General features: G+C 33.7%; 1 protein-coding gene across 1 annotated transcript in view; it reads right to left on the bottom strand.

The window, feature by feature from the left end:
* LOC143586566 (uncharacterized) overlaps window positions 1-18,758 on the bottom strand; it is a 48,768-nt gene extending 30,010 nt beyond the window's left edge. Inside the window, exons 1-2 of the mRNA XM_077068090.1 lie at window positions 18,521-18,758; window positions 16,961-17,608 (exon numbers count right to left, since the gene is read on the bottom strand). Coding sequence (XP_076924205.1) covers window positions 16,961-17,608; window positions 18,521-18,758 — 886 coding nt within the window. The remainder of the gene's footprint in view (window positions 1-16,960; window positions 17,609-18,520) is intronic.
* Between the last annotated feature and the right edge of the window lie 905 nt (window positions 18,759-19,663).

The following is a 19,663-nucleotide window of genomic DNA, read 5'->3' as shown; positions in this document are numbered from 1 at the left end:
GCAAGATAAAGCTGACAGGGAACAGTAAAAAAGGCATGGGCGGTTCAGATAAAGGTACTGGTCAAGCATGGAAAAAGCAGATCTCCAAAGATAATGTCAGTCACTTTTTCTGCCAACCAATGGGGTTGGTGCGCATGCTGCGCCAAAAGTGGCTTTTCAGACATAAAGCAGATTAGGTCAACAGCACAAAAGATAAGACAACACAAAAGCAAACGGCTAGATTAAACAGAAGAAAACTCAAAGGGTTTAGCGCGAGAAGGCTGACACAAAAGGTCAAGAGAGCGCGAGCGCGAAGGCAGACAGAACTAACTTTAACGCGTCGCGGAAAGAACTACATTTCTAAGCGCGCCGCGGGAAGAATCACATTTCTTAGCGCGCCGCGGGAGGAACTAAAATTCCTAGCGCGCCGCGGGAAGAACTATAATTCTTCGCGCGTCGAGGGATGAACTACGATCCTTAGCGCGCTGCGAGAAGAACTACAAATCCTTAGCGCGTCGCGGGAAGAACTACCGTTCTTAGCGCGCTGCGAGAAGAATTACAATTCTTAGCGCGCTGCGAGAAGAGTTCGTCTCGCGTATCGCTGAAACAGGTGGTCTTCACGCAGGCTTCCTTGTAAAGAGTCTGGCGCGTGGAGCTGCGCAGACAACCTTAGGCGGGAAGGAACAAAGGACAAGCAAAGAGTTAGAAGAAAAAGAGGGAAACAAGGCTTAAGGGCGGGACGGCGACAAGAGGGAAAAGAAGGCGGAAAGAGAGAAGGAGAGGGACGGGACGGCGGAAGGAAAAAGAGAGAAAGAGGCGGGAAGGAAAATATATATTATTATTAAAAGTAAAATATAAGTATAAATAAATACTAAATCATAAAAGAAAGATCGGGTCAGAGAAACGGGTACCTGGGTCGGGTCGGATCAGGGCAGATGTTACACTATCAACCACTTGGAATTTACTATCCTTGGCGATACGTGCAATATCCGAAGATCGTTCACGTACCGACAAGCATTATAAAATATATACCTCGTATAACATCTATAGCATACACTTACCACTTAAGGTAAGTGTATTCACACTTCACATCGAGTATGCACACAGCCCCGAAAACATAACAAGGAAATGGGGCTAGAAACTCACCTGAACTCTGCTTCTTCCTCCGATAGTTGTAAATCCCTTCTTTAACTGAGCTCGGCTGACTGTATAAGTTACACGTATCAATACTCGCCTGATTTAATCTGGTGGCCTAGTATTAGATTACTTTTACTTATCGTTTTAATTTATTTTCTAATCGAACTTGACTCTATGCGAAGTTAAACCTTAGGCGAACTTAGCTTTAGACGAAGTTAAACCTTAGGCGAACTTAGCTTTAGGCGAAGTTGTCATCAGGCGAACTTAGCTTTAGGCGAAGTTGTCATCAGGCGAACTTAGCTTTCAGGCGAAGTTGTCATCAGGCGAATTTAGCTTTCAGGCGAAGTTTTCATCAGGCGAACTTAGCTTTCAGGCGAAGTTTTCATCAGGCGAACTTAGCTTTTAGGCGAAGTTGTCATCAGGCGAACTTAGCTTTGCAAGCGAAGTTCATCAGGCGAACTTAGCTTGCAGGCGAAGTTGTCGGCTGCAGCTACTGTTCGTCCTTAATCATCTTCGTTTCTTAACCAAATAACTCGATTTAGGTATCCACGGAATCGTCTGACCAACGCCTACAAACCCCAACCATCAAATCGGCCTAACATCGATGTTTAAGGGGTGCGATTTAGGCATATAGGTTACGGGTTCTTTTATCAATCAATTAACCCATCAAATCTTAACCATTTTCAGTAAGTTTAGCTTTGTAGGATTCGTTTTTACCATACAAACACCGATCTATCATTTCTATACTAATCCAAACCTAAACGAACATGTTCTCGATATAAACGTACCGTAAATGAGTCGAACTACGAACACGAGCTGGTCTTGTTGCTTTGGTTCGTCACGACGATCTAGCACCAACGAGCTCGGGTCCTTGCCTTTGGATCTTGGTTCGGGTTGTGTGTGTTTTGGAGTGTGTAGAGATTAGGATGGATAAATGGATGGAATGGAAATGATTGGGGTTTAAGGGGGGTATTTATACTCCCTTAAGCCCATGGAACGAAGGCCCATATTTCCTTTTGGTCCATATATAATCCCATCTAATTATCCTACTAAGTCTTCATATTTTGCTATTATTATTATCATTCCACTAACTCTTTTATTTCACTAGACAAAATAATATATTAAATATTACTTTAGAAATTTCGGGATGTTACAATAATTGATAGTTTTATGATGTTGTAATATGCTTATGAGAAAATAGCTATTAATTGCTCTTGATACTTTGTGAATGTGATAATATGAGTGCGAGATAACCGATTAGATAATTAAATAGTAAGTTGTTTAGATGCACTTGTGATAACAGAGTCTCAGTGAGTGAATGATTTCTGCTCTATTATGGAAATAAAAATATTTATGAGTATGTGAATGAACTAAATCAGTGAGCCTTGGTTCGATGTAATTGAATAATTAAGTAATTGAGTCAAATCGTAACTTGTTTCAAATAAAATAAAATACATAAACAAATAAAAAAAAATAACGTAAGTTTCTTGATATATTGGATTTCCCATGAGCTTGTCCATGGTATTTTGTTGGCCCATGAGTGTTAACCGACCAAACTAAACAACAAATGACAAATATAAGTATGAGTAGTTGAAGTATCTCATGTATCACCACGCGTGATAATGCTCCAACCAAATATCGTAAATATAATAATTGTGAAAATGAATAGTTGGCGTGTCCATGGCGTCCCATGGATTTTTCACCCGACTACACATTAAAAAAATAATAATAAAACACAACAAATGGTGTAACCCTTTAGCCGGTTACGTTAAACGTTTAAAGTGTCGGTCGCATGACAATTCCCACAATGACGGAGAATCTTGTCACACTCCCTAGTTCTAAGCGAAAAAGAGCAAATACAAAGCTAAGAAATTCTCAAGAAAATTTCCGACAATACAAGACAATTCAATAAAATTAAATAGAAATATTTCGACCTCGGAGTTATAAAAATATTTTGAGAATGAGACGTAGTCTCGGAGTCAAAGAATATTTTGAAAGTGAAGCATAGCTTCGGAGTTGTGTGTGTGTGCACGACAATAAAATAAACAATTAGCTAAGCAGTTAATAAGTATTTAATCTAACAAGTAATTATGTAAGCTGTAAACAATCAAATAGAACACATCAGGTAAACAATTAAGCACGTATGGGGTTCCTAATCATGTTACTAAGGCACCACTAACGACCTATCTTAAACCTTCGGGTCTGATACCAATCTGTCACACCCCAACCTACGGCGGAAATGACCGGGCATGAACTGGACATGAACTGATTGTCACAGCTCACAAGGTTACTATCATGAAATTATAAAGCGACAATATATAATTAATTTATTTATTATCAAACAACATTCATATACAACAAAAATAAAGAAAATTACAAATACAAAACCAACTAGTCTTGTATATGTTTCATCCTAAAGTCATCTCTATGTGAGCTTCAGTTCGATAAGCAATCCAAATCTATAACCTGCAAATGCATACAAAATATATGTTTGTCAACAACGAATGTTGAGTGAGTAGATCACCGGTTTTGACACAAAAAAAATGGTAATAATATATAATGATATAAGTGAATAAAAAAATAGGCAAAACTGTTATTTGTGAGTATAAACAATTAAACCATAGTACATACATAAACAATCAACCATAAAGAAAGGGCGAAACCGTTGCCATGCGAATGGGCATTGGTTACCAAAAATGAGGTGTCGGTGAAACCATTTCCAATGCGATCGGGCTCCGGCCACTACGACGGTCGTATGATCATACTATAATGAGATTATGTTGGACCTCTCCGAATGCGATTCAAGTAAGTAAGTAAGCAAATAACAAGTAACAGACTATCATTCAATTGATACACAACACAATGATCACAGTTTGCGTTTGATAAATAATAAGATAAATAATTTGATAAATGGTACACAAGTGTCCCTAAAACATTTGAAAACAAGTAAAATAGGGGAGTGATTACTCACCTATTAGTAGAAAAAAACACAAGTGAGGATGTGAGAATGATGAACCCTTCGGGATTTACCGTTAAGGATTCCTAATAACATAATATTATAAATTAATTAATAGTGAGATAACACGATTTAATAAATTAAGATTTCGGTGATTTGAGTTATGGTTGGGTATTGTAATGTTATTGATTGTTCAATGGAAATCTATGTTATTATTTATGCAAAACAACATTATTGTTAATCATTTATATATACGATGATTATTTGTTTCGTTATTTATAAAATACCACTAATACACAATATAATACATTTTTATATAAATATCTAAATAAAACAATTAAATAAACCAATTAAATAAAATGATTTGAGTAAATATAAATTGAGATATAATACTATAATTAAATAATTATAACATAAACGTTTTTAAATAAATATTTATAATAATAATAATATTATTTAAGCAAATATGCATTTTGAATTGCTAACGAAATTTAACGATAAAAATATATCTAATACGTTTGTTCTATTCTTGTCTAAAATTAATACATATATATTAAAGATAAAATTTTATAAAGATGTTTAACGATGAGAAAGCGTGAACTTAAACTGTTGGGTTTCAATAAGGTTTATTTAAAACATTATATACTTATAAGACATACAAATTATATATATATATATATATATATATATATATACGTAAGAACCCTAATCTTTAAATCGATTAATCCGTTGCATATTGGTTCGGTTAAGGTTAGGGTTAATGTAATTTGATTAAAAACGAATTGAAATCATACAACAATTACCAAATCCTGATGCGTAACGATGGTGAACGGTCACCACGAAACCGACAGCCAAAAGATGAGTCAAGAACATGTATTGGCAGCTTAAAAATGAAATTAATCATAGGGTTCCTTCTTACGATGCCCAGAGCAACGTCATGACGAGTTTAATTGGATTGAATACAGCTGTTAATGACCTAATGGTATTATGAAATACCGCCGATTGGTAATTACCCCAATTCCTATATATCAGATCGTTTTTTCTTTAATTAGACATGTCGGTGAATGCGCAATTATGTAATATAAACGATTCCTGTGATCAATTCCATGTATACATCGAAAATTACGGCTCAAGACAAGAATTTGAGTATACGGGTTGGGCCTAAACCGGTCTGGGTTAACGGGTTCATTCTAGGTTAATGGGTTGAATGAATTATAGTAATCATATTTGCAAATAAGTCCTTGTACTAAGGTGGTGGGTGCATAAAGGGGTTAAAACTATAGTTTAGGGTGTAATTTGTATATGAATGAAAGTTATTTTGATAAAATAAATAAATAAAATAAACAATAATAATAAAATATTAATGACTCGATAAACGCAATGCTTCGTTAATTAAACACGATAACGAAAACGGGTCGGGTATATATTATATGAAAAATCCAAGTTGCTACGGTGCAAACATCAACCATATATCTTTTGACGGTCCCTACCAAATGATGATAATATTTTTATTTTATTTTTCCTATTGTAGTGCACTTCCTTTTTGGTGTCAACATCCAAACACCAAAACTTCTCTTTCAAGTAATTCCCCTATGCGGCTCGTGAGCTAGCCAATTAGTGGACTGTTATGATTTTAAGACTATTCCTTGTGGGCCTGAATTATTATATCACAAAAGCTGAATAATTGAGTTACTGTACTTGGCGTAATACTAATCTCTAGCTCATTCATCTTTTTTTTCACAGCATCTAATATATTTATTTTATTTTCATTTACATATAACACACACACATATAGAGAGAGATTAACTTTAAAGAGAAACGATCATAATAAAAAAAAGTATGTTTGAAGTCTCATTTGTTGATCTCAAGCTTAATATAAGTACTTCATATTATATCTCCTTGTCTCTAACAACCAATAATGATCAAAATATGAACCAAAACTAGCATGATTGAATAATAACACCCCAAAGCATCTAAAATGTGTAGGAAATATTAATATAAAAAAATATATAATTAAGACCAATCAATGGTATGCTATGATAAGATATGATATGGTATGGTATGGTATGGTATGCTATGATATGGTATGATACGATATGACACGACACAGCACGATACGATACGATATGATATAGCCTAGCAAGATATGACATGACATGATATAACTTAATTAATTTGTTGTAATCTAATACAATGGAGTGTTATGATATGATATGGTATACTCTAGCATTGCGTGGTGTTCTCTATCTTATAACTAAAAACATTGCATCACAACATAACACAATAAAAAATATGCATACTACATCACATCATAATACAACACAACATAACACATATAACAACAACACAATACATGTTAGGCCCATTTTGTGTTAGTCTTTCGTATTTGGTTGTAATGTATCGTTTATGTACGTTAGCTAGTTGGACTTCTGTTTATTTGTATGTTTGGCCCAAGGCCATGTATGTATGTTGAAGCCCAATGGGCCATAATAATGAATAAATAGTGCATGAGCACACACACAAATAGTGTGTGTATCTCATGCACACACAACCTTTTGCTTTTCATCTTATCTTATCCTAAAACTACAAACTCTCTCTTATCTCCCTTCTCTCTACCCTCACGGTAATAATATAACCAAAAAAGTGTAGGACACATTAATAAAATGTTTAATTAAGACCACATCAATGGTATGGTATGGTATGGTATGATAAGATATGATATGGTATATATGATATGATATGATATGACTTAATTTACTTTGATGTAATCTAATACAATGGAGTGTTATACTATTATATGATATACTCTAGCATTGCATGGTGTTCTCTATCTTAAAATTACAAACATTGCATCACAACATAACACAATAAGAAAAATGCACAATACATCGCATCATAACACATAACAACACAACACAATACATAACTGCAACAAACATAATGTTTTACAACACAACGAAAAACATAAAACAATGAAAAACAACATGGCAAACAACAAAACAACACCACTGAACAAAACGTAACACAACACATCACACGACAACACAACACAACACAACATAACACAACACATGATGTGTGTAAAAAATGATTTTAATTAAAACGTTTTTACATGAGTAACTTTTGAAATGATTTTCACCGGCACATTAAACTACACACCAATTTAGGGTTAGTGTACGTACCTATCAGAATACAATATAGCAATCGTAAGATCCGAATATTAATTTGCAGACACATAAGCAATTCCTATATATCTTGCATGATAAAATAAATTTTAGAAAAAAAAACTTTGTTTAATTTAACTAGGAAACAAGTAATAGAGCAAAGCAGATTGTATGGAGAATCCATTAGAGACAAATAACATCAAGGTGTGGAATAATTTAAAAGCATAGCAACAACTCGTACGTGATTTTGGTTTGATCGAAAAGAACACTTAGATTAGGAACTAGACTAAACTCCCGTTAAGGATACCGATTCATGTGACTCTTCTCAAAGCTAAAGTCGTAAACACACAATAACCGACTGAAATTACCTAAAAGAGACATTAGTGATAAACCGGACGCGAATACTAGACGTGGATTAAAAACTCCTTGGTAGGGCTATTTAAATCCACAATTCCTAGAATTGTAATACTGTAGATGCATGTTAAACCGAAAAGTTACTTCCCTTTTTAGCGAGATCATCTATTTGTTAAGGCATGGTAATTAATATCATACAATTTTATATTGCTCTTATGTCAAGCAGGCGTTTTTTTACCAACTATGGAAATTCTTAAATCAATAGTATTGATTACCATTTCTTTTGCTGATAGTTATGGTTTTACAGTTACATTATTTTTACACATACTTAAAAGTCTCAACTTTGTCAAATACATACCTCACAAGGTTAATTCTATCGTTACTTTACCAATATTGGCGATTGTTAAAAAGCAAGTCACAAATTTTCCAACATTACAAGATGAGTAGCATACACATGAACAAATTTGTGCATGTTATATAGGTACCAACATTCAAGCAATAAAATAATATGATATTCATTTTTCATGCTTTAAGAGAAGATATTTTAAAACGTAAACATCAATAAAGTTAAGTTAATTAGATGAATAAATAAGAGACAGTGTGGAAATTGTGATATGTGGATGAGACATAAGTTTTTAGAATATAATTAAATGTTAATAATTATGAGTTTGTTAAACACAGTTTACAGACATAGTAGTCAAATGGGCCATTATTACTATCATGGCATTGGAAAAAAACTATCATCCATCATCGTACTTCTTCTAGTATACTTATGATTATATGTACGTCAAAAAAATCTAGTTCATAAATTTGATACCGTACGTGATTTTTGAATTATTTAAAACGATCATGATAATTGCTAAATCACAGAATCTCCTAATTGTAATAAGAACATTATCAAATTTGGAAAACTCATTATATTTATTTCGTATATTGTAAACAACTTGATATTATTTATTTATTTATTTTCATTTGTTTTTTCTGGAAAAAACTTATGCTAACATGTAATTTAGCCATATAAAAAATAAGAGGGATAAAGGTAACTTATTAATAAGTAACTGAACATGAGGGACTAAATTGAAATTTCATGCCCTTACAACAAGTACAAATACAACCTAGCTACTTCTTGACTTGTCCCACAATTCCTGCGTAGCCGTTGGCAATTGTTGCCGATGTTAGAGGAAAACAGGCGTCGTGGTTTCTTTGTACTTTTGTTCGATTTGGTAATCAGTATCTTGTCCTTTGAAAATTTTATGCTAACATGCAATTAACCATGTTGAACGAATTTTCTAATTTTATATATTATATCGAAGTGCCATGGTAAGTTTTGATCCTTTATGAGCTAGAGTAACTTTTCAAATTTACACCCATGCTTGTTATACTTAAAGTTAATTCACCTTTTGTACTTGCACTAATTTACAAGCTCTATACATAATGAGATTTTACGAATCCCATTACAGTAAAAGATAACTAATTATTTAATACTAAGATATCATATGAGGGACTAATCTGAAACTTCACAGTCTATAAAAAAATGCCAAACCCTACCTGTCTAGCTGCCGTTGCAAAGCAGGCGTCGATCATGATTGATGGAACAGAAGAAGGAATGCTAATCATGTATACTTATAACATGTTGATTGTTCATAGCATTACAACAAGCACAGGGTACATAATGCTAAAGTTTATGATTACGAGTGTTGATTTTATATATCTACCTTTTACAAATTTCTCTAATTTGATTGCGCTCATGCAGGTCTAGACCATGGTGGAGTGAGAAAGCTCATAAATCGATCCATGTGTGAGTATTTATGTTGAAACAAGGTCGTGGTATACCGTGTAATTTAACATCTATTAATTAGTTCGATATATAATTATGTTGAAACATCTATTCTTATCCCAAAAAAATGTTGTTATCTTTTGCCATGGGAGCAAGGTTTTGCTGTTAGTACATGCATATGTAATTGTTTAACTAGTTCTATTTGACATCATTGTTTAATATGCTGCAGTTCAACACTTTCTTCCAATGGACTTTTAGGATTTGGGTTTATCTGAAGACCAGAGTCAGCAGACTATACTGACAGAGTGGGTTCTCTTCTTCAACTGTTCTATTTATAAATAGTTACTTTAATTCATACCTCAACACAATATAACATTTTGTTTTCTTATATTTTTTAAGGTATCAGAAGATGCACAGGTCAATATTTGAAGAAGGAACTCCTGTAGCTTACTATATATGTAAGGTAGTGTTAATGAATTTTAATAATACATGTGCCAGCAGTTGACCACTTCAATCATTTTATTAATGTGGCATCCGCTTCTTGGTAGGAAAAACCGAAAAACTAAAAGGTTTAAAGCAAGGTCGTGGTATACCGTGTACTTGCTGCGGTACCGCGGTAAGACTTTTGAACCTTAAGTTCTAAAGCATTGATGATGAATTAAGTCAATACTTTTTATTATTAATTATGGTTGATTTTGTGTAATTTCAGCTGATTATGAGTTGTGAGGCTCTAGATAAGGAAAGGGAGTTAACAAATCTAGGATTTCGTAGCCGATTGAAGCTCATGTTGAAATATAAACTAAATATTAGGGGTCGATGTGTCAATTTACGAAGTGTAGTTTATCTCATATATGTATTTGTATAAAGTTTAAGGGTTGGTATGTAGTTATGTTATATAAACCCAAACAATGTATGTAAAGAATTGGCTGATGTATGTATGAACAAGATTTCTCAAATCAAATGGTTTATCAATTTCATTGTTTTTGTTATTCAATTTCGTATCCGAATTTGCCAACAGAAGCTTCCTACGGCAGTCCACGGGCGGCTCACTAACGTACCCTCCTTGTTTTTAATTTTGTTTTTGCACGAATCGTCTTGAAAAGTCAGAACCGCGTTTAATAATTCAATCTGCAAGCATTCACTAGTTTGATTTGGATATTAATACTACTACTCTATTCAGTAAAGTATGTCTTAGGCATAGTAAGTTTTAATCCTTAATGAGCTACAGTAAAATTTCAAATTTACAACCCCATTTATACTATACTTGCAGTTAATTCACCATGTAATTAATTGAAAGATTTTCCTTAAATCCATAACAACCTCTATCCGTATCGAGATTTTATGATCCCATTACAAAAAGATAACTATATAAATGATTAATATTTAATACCGAGATATCATATCATATCTCATGAGGGATTAAATTGAAAATTCAGGCCCTGACACCTGCAAGTATAAAAACAACCGTAGCTACTTCTCGACTTATTATTCATTCTATTCTTGTGTAGCCATCAGCAACCAACATTTCAATCGTTGCACATGTTAGAACAAAGCAGGCGTCCTGATTTCTGTTCAATTCTGTCCCTTTCATTAATCGTATCATGATGGAGGGAACATAAGGAATGGTAATCGTTACTTCTAGCATGTTGATTGCTCATAGCGTTACGACAATCACATGGTAATTTGATCCACTGCCCACCTTCATCCTACACAAAATAAAAAATTCTCCATGAAACTTTCAATATAATAATAAGTTTGTAAGTTCAGGGGAAAACTTTATCTGATGAACATTTCAAGAATTCATTTTGATGCTTAGGAAATATGCAGTTCATAACTTGCTTGAAGTGTGATGATGCTATTAAACCAGATACATGGACCACCCTTGGATTACGCGAATGATGGCGATCAAAGTAAGAAAAAGGGCAGGTTACAGCCGGACTGAAACAAGAGAGTGAGGAACTCAGGCTTCCGTTTTTAGCAATTAAAGAAGCTCTAAAGAACTGCACAAATCCATTCAAGAACACAAACACTTGATAGAAAATGCGCGGTTTAAAGCAGAGTTTAGTAACATCGACATACGTTTATGGATTTTGTTCAGCTAGAAGCTGTTAGACTTAGAATCATTATCCATGTAATGTAAAAGTCAATTAAGAAAGTCAAACTGTTGAAAATTATCGAGAATTAGGACCCGACGTTTAGATGCCAATACCCACCAGTTAGTTTGTTAAAACGGTTAAATAACCGTCATTTGTAATGGTGTAAATACCCACCATGTACCGACATTTCAAGTTGTGTTAATAATATTAGTGTGTGGTGAGGAATTTGTTTCTCTCTTCTTCATGGTTCCCTCTGCGAATATAAGTAAACGACCCGGGCAACAGAAGCATCAACGAATGAAGAATCGAATCAAGGAATTCCTCATTTCGAACTCAAATCTAAGATCCTGTATACTCATCTGATGGTATGTAATTTGTTATATTTGGATGGTTTTATTTAGGGCTGTATGTTTAAATGCTTAAATAGTAGATACTATTTCGACGTTAATTGTTGGATATCAGATCTTGATCAATTGTAATTAGCTGGAAGACACACAAAATTGAACATACTGATGTTCGGCTCTTTCATATAACTGAAACTGGGAAAACAAGAACTAGTCAGCTAAGGAAAAACACCTCATGAACTAGTAAACATGAACCACTAACTAAAGCTTGCTAAACAAACAAACAAACATGTGATTAAATTAAACAAAACAGTTGAGCCATTGACCCATAAGCAGCTGACCCGTTTCAGTTAAACCAACCCGAACCCGTTAACCTGTCAAGATTAAATCAACATCAATCAAGAAAGTTCACACAAATCTTGTGACTTTTTTGCACAAATCACTTTAATCACTTTAAATCAACATCAATTAAGAAACATGTGTTCCTACATACAATGTTGCCTTTGCCATCACAACAAAAGATATAGCCGATGAATTTGGTGCCTTCTATTTTGGGTGTGCTTGATTTTGACTAACTTTGGTTACTTTCCCGTTATACTCTTTCCTTATATTTTATTGAAAAAAATAGTCAAACCATGTGGGCCATCAAGTTTGAATTAATCTCAACCATTTGATGTAAAAATATATGGTGAGAGATTGGGGTTCAAGGGTTCATTAGATAAGAATGGGTTTCAAGTTAAACATTCCCTATTAAATTATACAAGAGCATAGTTAAATTACAATTATAATTCACAAGATCAAAATATTTTATTCTATATTTGCATAAAGATCTAAGGGTAAGGTTAAATACAAAGGACAACAAAAATAAGAAGGGTGAGAAGAAATTCAGTCTATTGATCTTATATTTGAATGGTGATTAATTTAATAAATAAAAATTGATGGAAATGACATGAAGGTAATAACTCACATTTGTTGACTTTCTCTCTCCACATGCAAGGCATATGTCAATTAATCCCATCATTTTAAAATGTCCATAACTTTTTCATACAACATTATTTTTTTTAAAAAAATTTACCATAATAATAAGCGTTTTTTTTTATCTTTAATATAAGTATCAAATTGTTATATAAAAAAAATTAATGGGTTTTTTTAATTGTGTTTTTTTTGTTGTTCATTGTGTCTTTAGTTGAGTTTTCATGTGAATTGTATTATAGATTTTGATCTTATATTTTTCAATTGATACTGATATTAAAGACAAAAATTAAAACAAAGATTACGTCATTGTGTCGTTTTGTTTGTCATTAACAAAGACTTGAACGTCTTTTAGTCATTGTGTAATATGTTCATCGTCTTTTAGAGATTAACATATAACAAATTCATTTAATTTGAGAAAAACAGTATTGCGTTCATTGTATATTACGTTCAAGTCATTGTGTAATATGTTGTTTCCATTGTGTTTTACGTTTCAAGTCATTGTGTTATATGTATTCACCATTGTGTCTTACATTATAGGTCATTGTGTTATACGTATTCACCATTGTGTCTTACGTTTTAGGTCACTGTGTTATACGTATTCACCATTGTGTTTTACGTTTCAAGTTATTGTGTAGCATGTATTAATCATTGTGCTTTATGTATTAGATAATTTGTTGTTATTTTATCATTATTTTTACATATTATTATTACACAACGGTGCTATTAGTATTTAAAAAAACATAATAATGTGTTGAAAGACATAATGACGAAAAACACAATGATGAAAAAAGACACGATGATAAGCGAAAAGACACAATGGTGTGCGAAAAGACACAATAACGAAAAAAGACACAATGATAAGCGAAAAGACACAATGGTGCGCGAAAAGACACAATGATGAAAAAAGACACAATGATAAGTGAAAAGACACAATGGTGTGCGAAAGACACAATGACAAAAAAAGACACAATGATAAGCGAAAAGACACAATGGTGTGCGAAAAGACACAATGACGAAAAAAAAATGGTGTGCGAAAAGACACAATGATGTGATTTTTGTTTTAAATTTTATATAACAAAAATCATACTCTTATTAAAGATAAAAAAACGCTTGTTATTATGATGATATTAAATATCATACGAAAAAGTTATAAACGTTCTAAAATGATGGGTATTAACATGTGTCTTGCATGCGGAGAGAGAAAATGTGTATAGTTACCTCTATACCATTTTTCTTTTGGTCCCCACTTGACACATGTTAATTATTTATGGCTTCTCATATTTCTCATTTTTGTTACCATTTGTAGAATAACTTGACCCACATATAAATAGTTGTTTTTGCAAAACAAAAGCAAATGGTTATTGAATAAAGATTGATACAAACCATTACCAAAGCACTTCCAAAAGCGCATAGCTAATGTCTGATGGGTATGTAGGTCCCAAAACGACCACGTGAATGGTTTTTGCACTTGATACATATTTCGAGACGGGTGCGGTAAATCAAACGACCGAACATAAATAATATAAAGATAAAATAAAGGAACGATCTCGTTGTCAGTTAAAGATTGATAATATTGAGCAAGAACCGACCCCACCCAAGGTGAGCTCCCATTGGGTGGGTGATTTACAAACTACAAACACACACATACAAATGACAAATAAAGGCATATATATAGCCAAATACAAACATTCTAGAAGCTCTCGTCTCGTGTCCGGTTTCCTCGTCGGCTTAAATTATTCACTAGATCATAAAATATATAACGGATTTCCTAATTTGATATCAAAAGTCACAATTTTTTGGCAAAACAATCACCCCTTGACTTATGATATCAAAAACTTTGTTGAACCATGTCTCGCATCTTCACGAATCAAGAATCAGAATCTGAGGTGTAAAGTTGCCAACGTCAAGAATCTGAGGTTGATCAATGCCCAACATCTTGTGTATTTTTATCAAAGCTTAGTAAAATATGCCTAGGCATTGTACGTTATTGGAAATCAAGAACACAAATTTATATAAACACGGTGACAAATCGAAATGGATCAATCAAATATAACACCATTAATCTCGGTAAATGAAATTGTACATCTTCATGTTTACTTATACACACATTTGACGGGTAACCGTCTCTTGTAACCGTTGCAACGTTTAGGTGCCAAAAACAACCGTTTTGGTAACGGTATGTTTGTTGCAGCCGTGTACTAATGTTACCTGATCACAAATATTATCCTAAACACTAATAATAACATATAAGTACAAGTATTAATTACAAATAACAATAATAAAACTAAATGATGTTTATAAGTTTAATAATTATAAGTTTTGATCCTTTATGAGCTAGAGTAATTTAACTTGCAAATTTACAGCCCAATGTTTAAAATATACTCATATTACTTCACCATGTGCTAGTTTGTCCCTATCCATAACAATCTCTATACAATATATTGAGATTTTAGGAATCCTATTACAAAAAAGATAACTATTATTTAATACTAAGATATCTCATGAGTCATGAGGGACTAAACTGAAACTCTTCACTATAAAAACACCCCTAGCTGCTTCTCTTAGTCTTATCCCACCATTCTTAATTGTGTAGCTTGTCTAGCCACAGTCGGTGAAGCAGGCATCGTGATAAGTTCTTTGTAATCCAATTATTTAATCATGGAGGAAACAGAGGAACGAATGCTAATCTCCTATAACATGTTGATTGTTCATAGCCGTATAGGCTCAGGGTACGTAATGCTAAAACTTTAAGACTTTTCAATTTATATATCTACCTGTTGAACTTCATCTAATTTGGACGCCATCATATATGCAGGTCCGCCAAAACGCACCTGTGTGCAGGCCATATGTCCATATGTGCATTGTGCATGCCAAATGGAACAAGTGAGCTAATTATAGATTGATCTAAGTAATTTGTTCAAGTTTTATATTTATAATTTAATTAACTAGTTCTATTTATGGATTTTGTTCAGGTTGAAGCATCGATGAATTGATGAATCGATTCAAGGTATTCCACTGTTTGAACTCAAATCAAGTATGTGCCCACTTGTTATTTATACTCACTTTTATGTTCTTAAATTTGTGCAGATGCTATGTTCAAAGAACTGTGGAAATCATGTGTGGGCCCACTTGTTAATATGCCAAAACACGGAGAACGTGTTTATTATTTTCCACAAGGGCATATGGAACAAGTGAGTAAAACTCAGATTTATGTTTGTTGAAGTTTTATATTTATGTTTTATTTTTTTAAAAAGGAAATCTTTCAATTATCAAGAAACTTCATACAAATTTTGTGACTATGTAGGTTGAACGAGGCACAGACGAAGTGTATGCACAGATCACCTTGCTACCAGAAATGGATGTAAGAGTTTGTTTAGTTATCTTAAGCACACACAGAGGCTAGAGTTCAGATATATTATTATTCCATTCTCTTTTACACTTTTTATGTTCAGCAAACCTGTTGAGTTCCTATATCATTTTTTATCATTAATTGTTTAGTTTTATGTAGTTCTCTTTACTAATTACAATTTTGTAGTCCAAATTTGCAGGCTGTAGAGTTCAAATCCAAAGCAAACCAAGAGGCGCCTCTTCGGAAGTGAAGACAAAATCAATGGAGCTACAGGATTTTATTTGATGCAATGAAAGCTTTTAATGGAGCTACAAGAGTTTATTAGATATTAATGTTTTAAATGTAAAGTTTAGGATTTGATGTGTCTCTAGTATAGTAGTCAGCAGTTATGTAATTTTTAGAAGGATCAAACTTGCAAATATCATTAGGTAATATTGGTCTGTTTTAGAATATAAAATGCGATATTTTTAGAATCGGAGCGTATTTCGATTGGTGTTAATCAATATATGTAAATACGATACATGTAACAAAATTATTATCAATTAATACAAGTTTGCATATGGTTCATCTCTCTTGCTGTTATCTTCAATTTCTGGTTTTTGTTATGATGATTAATTCAATGGTCCTTGGGTCCTGTAGAGTTTAGGAATAATCTATTAATGTAAAGTTTGGGAGTTAATGTGTCTTTAGTATAGTAGTTTTTTTTTGAAAGGCAAGCTTGGAATTAAAAACCACACCTGGAAAGAAAAACCTAACCGGGCAGAAAACAAAAATTACATGCTAAGTAATGGGTTTTTTAGCCACGCTACCCAGTTCAAATAAAACTTACAATTACGAGAAGATAACCACATATGCGAAACTGAAACAATCGAATCAAACAGAGTGTCTTTGTTGTCATTGGGTTGGCCAAAAATAATCTCGTTCCGAGCTCTCCAAATACTCCACCATGTCGTATAAATAATCATCTCAATAACATCTTTTTTCTTTTTCGGCCATCCTGACGAATCCAAGCATTCTAAAATACTTTTAGGCCCTTTATCAACCGGAAAAGCTACCTCCAACCAACGACCGATAGCATTCCAAATGTTTGAAGCAATGTGACACCCTCCGAAAATGTGGTCTAAAACTTCCACCGAATTTATACACATTGGGCATAATATAGAAGGAATATCAAAACCTTTACGACTTAAATTAAATCTAGTCGGGAGACGATCTAGCAGCAAGCGCCAAATCATGATGTTAACCTTCCTAGGCACGAATTTATTCCATCTCGTAGGGATCGAACCCTCCAACAACTCCTGACGATCCAAGTAAGCTCTAACTCCTTTAACCGAGAACGCGTCATCAGAATCTAAGTCCCAAGTCCATTTATCATCCGAATTACTCAAAGACACTGAATCGATCAGCGAGATCAACTCATTGAGTTGAGCGTCCTCCACCCCACCTCTAGGACGCCTTCTCCAGTTCCATACCCAAACTGAATTAACCAATTTCTCTTAAACTAAACAGTTTTTGTTTAACTCCAAATTATATAGTCTAGGAAATCGAGAGCATAAGCTAGTATCTCTAACCCACACATCTTTCCAAAATAAAGTCTCACTTCCGTTTTATACTTTTTTTCTTATAACCGAAGAAGGAATCAAGTCTTCATCATTAATTTTATTAATCAAATTCACTATACGAGACCAAATACCATTCCCTTTGATTGCCCGTGATATGCCATCTTGGTTTAGCTTTGACCCATAAATAGCCTTAAGAACCTTCACCACATAGAATTAGGATTGTTAACAAATCTCCACCTCCATTTATATAATAACGCCAAGTTAAATTTCTTCAAACTGCCTATACCTAATCCACCTTTAGCTTTGTCAGCCAAAACCAACTCCCATCTAACCCAAGGAATTTTCCGACTCTCATCGTCTCCCCCAAAAGAATCTGGCACGTAACGATTCAAGTTTCTTCCTCACTCCAGCATGCATAAAAAACAACGACAAGTGGTATATCCCCATTGACCAAAGAACATAAGATATAAGGATCGATCTTCCCCCTATAGACAAAAGTTTAGCTTTCCACTTCGAAAGTTTTTTATTAAATTTGTCAATAATCCCATTCCAACTCTGAATATTTCCCATTTTCGCACCCACAGGGATTCCCAGATACAAGAAAGGAATTTTTTTTGGTTTGCATCCAACAATATCCGCAAAATACCCAACTTCACTTTGAACCACGCCCACTCCAAAAAGATTAGATTTATGGATATTTAGCTTCAAACCAGAAGCCAAATAAAAGCAATTTAAAGCAATAACAATATTTTTAATATTCCTCAAAGACTATTCTCCGAGCACAATAACATCATCAGCATAAAAAAGATGAGAAATATGCATATTACCCCTGCCGATCTTAGCCCCTTTAAAGTATCCCGCTTGAACAATATCTTCAATCGCCACATGTAACCCTTCCATAGCGATGATAAATAAAAATGGGGAAAGAGGGTCTCCCTGTCGAAGCCCCCTCTCGATTTGAAATTCCTCAGTCGGGCTTCCGTTAATCAAAATAGAAGATCTAGCAGAATACAAACACGCTCTAATCCAAGACATCCACTTACCTCTAAATCCAAGAAAAGACATGATAGAAAATAAGTATTCCCAATTAATTGAATCATATGCCTTAGCGAAGTCAAGTTTCAACAAAAGTAACTTGCCATTCCTTCAATTATAATCATCCACAATCTCGTTAACCATAAGAGGACCATCCAGGATTTGTCTTCCACAATCTCGTTAACCATAATCGTCCACAATGTATGTAAAGAATTGGTTGATGTATTTATGAACAAGATTTCTCAAATCAAAGGGCTTATCAATTTCATTGTGTTTGTTATTCAATTTCACATATGAATTTGCCAACAGAAGCTTCCTACGGCAGTCCACGGGCGGCTCACAAAATCCTCGTTTTTGATGATTTAGATTTTGCACGAATGCATCTTGAAAAATCAGAACCGCATTTAGTGATTCAGTCTTCAAGTATTTACTAGGTTGATTTGAATATTGATACTACTACTCTATTCAGGTTTGATCGAAGTACATATAGCTAATGACAGGGTATACGTCTTCAACCTTCCAAATCTTGACTTAATAAAAATCCAGGGCTCTAAAGGTAATTTAACAAAACCAAAAAGAAACCTTTTTCAGTTTTTAAGTGATAATAGCGAATATGATTATAACATATACAACTATTGATAACCAAAATTCTACTATATATGTTGAGTTCAATTGCAAGTACCAGCAAACAAAAATTATTCATAGGGTGTCATAACGAATACAAACCTTATGGAATTTGGAGACTCGTTAGTAGATGAAGGAAATGGGTGCTTCCCTAGTGGCATCCGCACACAAGCAATCATGATCAAACAGGTGTAACTAAAGTTACCAACGTCTAGAATCCAAGCTTGATCAACGCCCAACATCGTGTGTACTTTTATCAAAGCTCAATAAAGAATGTCTTAGGCATAGTAAGTTTTACAACCCCATTTACA

This window comes from Bidens hawaiensis, unplaced genomic scaffold (genome assembly GCF_021521415.1).
Source record: "Bidens hawaiensis isolate Kalapana, Puna unplaced genomic scaffold, B.hawaiensis_p1.1 tig00034696_1, whole genome shotgun sequence".
In the NCBI taxonomy this organism is placed as follows: Eukaryota; Viridiplantae; Streptophyta; class Magnoliopsida; order Asterales; family Asteraceae; genus Bidens; species Bidens hawaiensis.
Note: the sequence above shows the minus strand (reverse complement) of the source record. Positions and strands in the feature narration are given on the sequence as shown.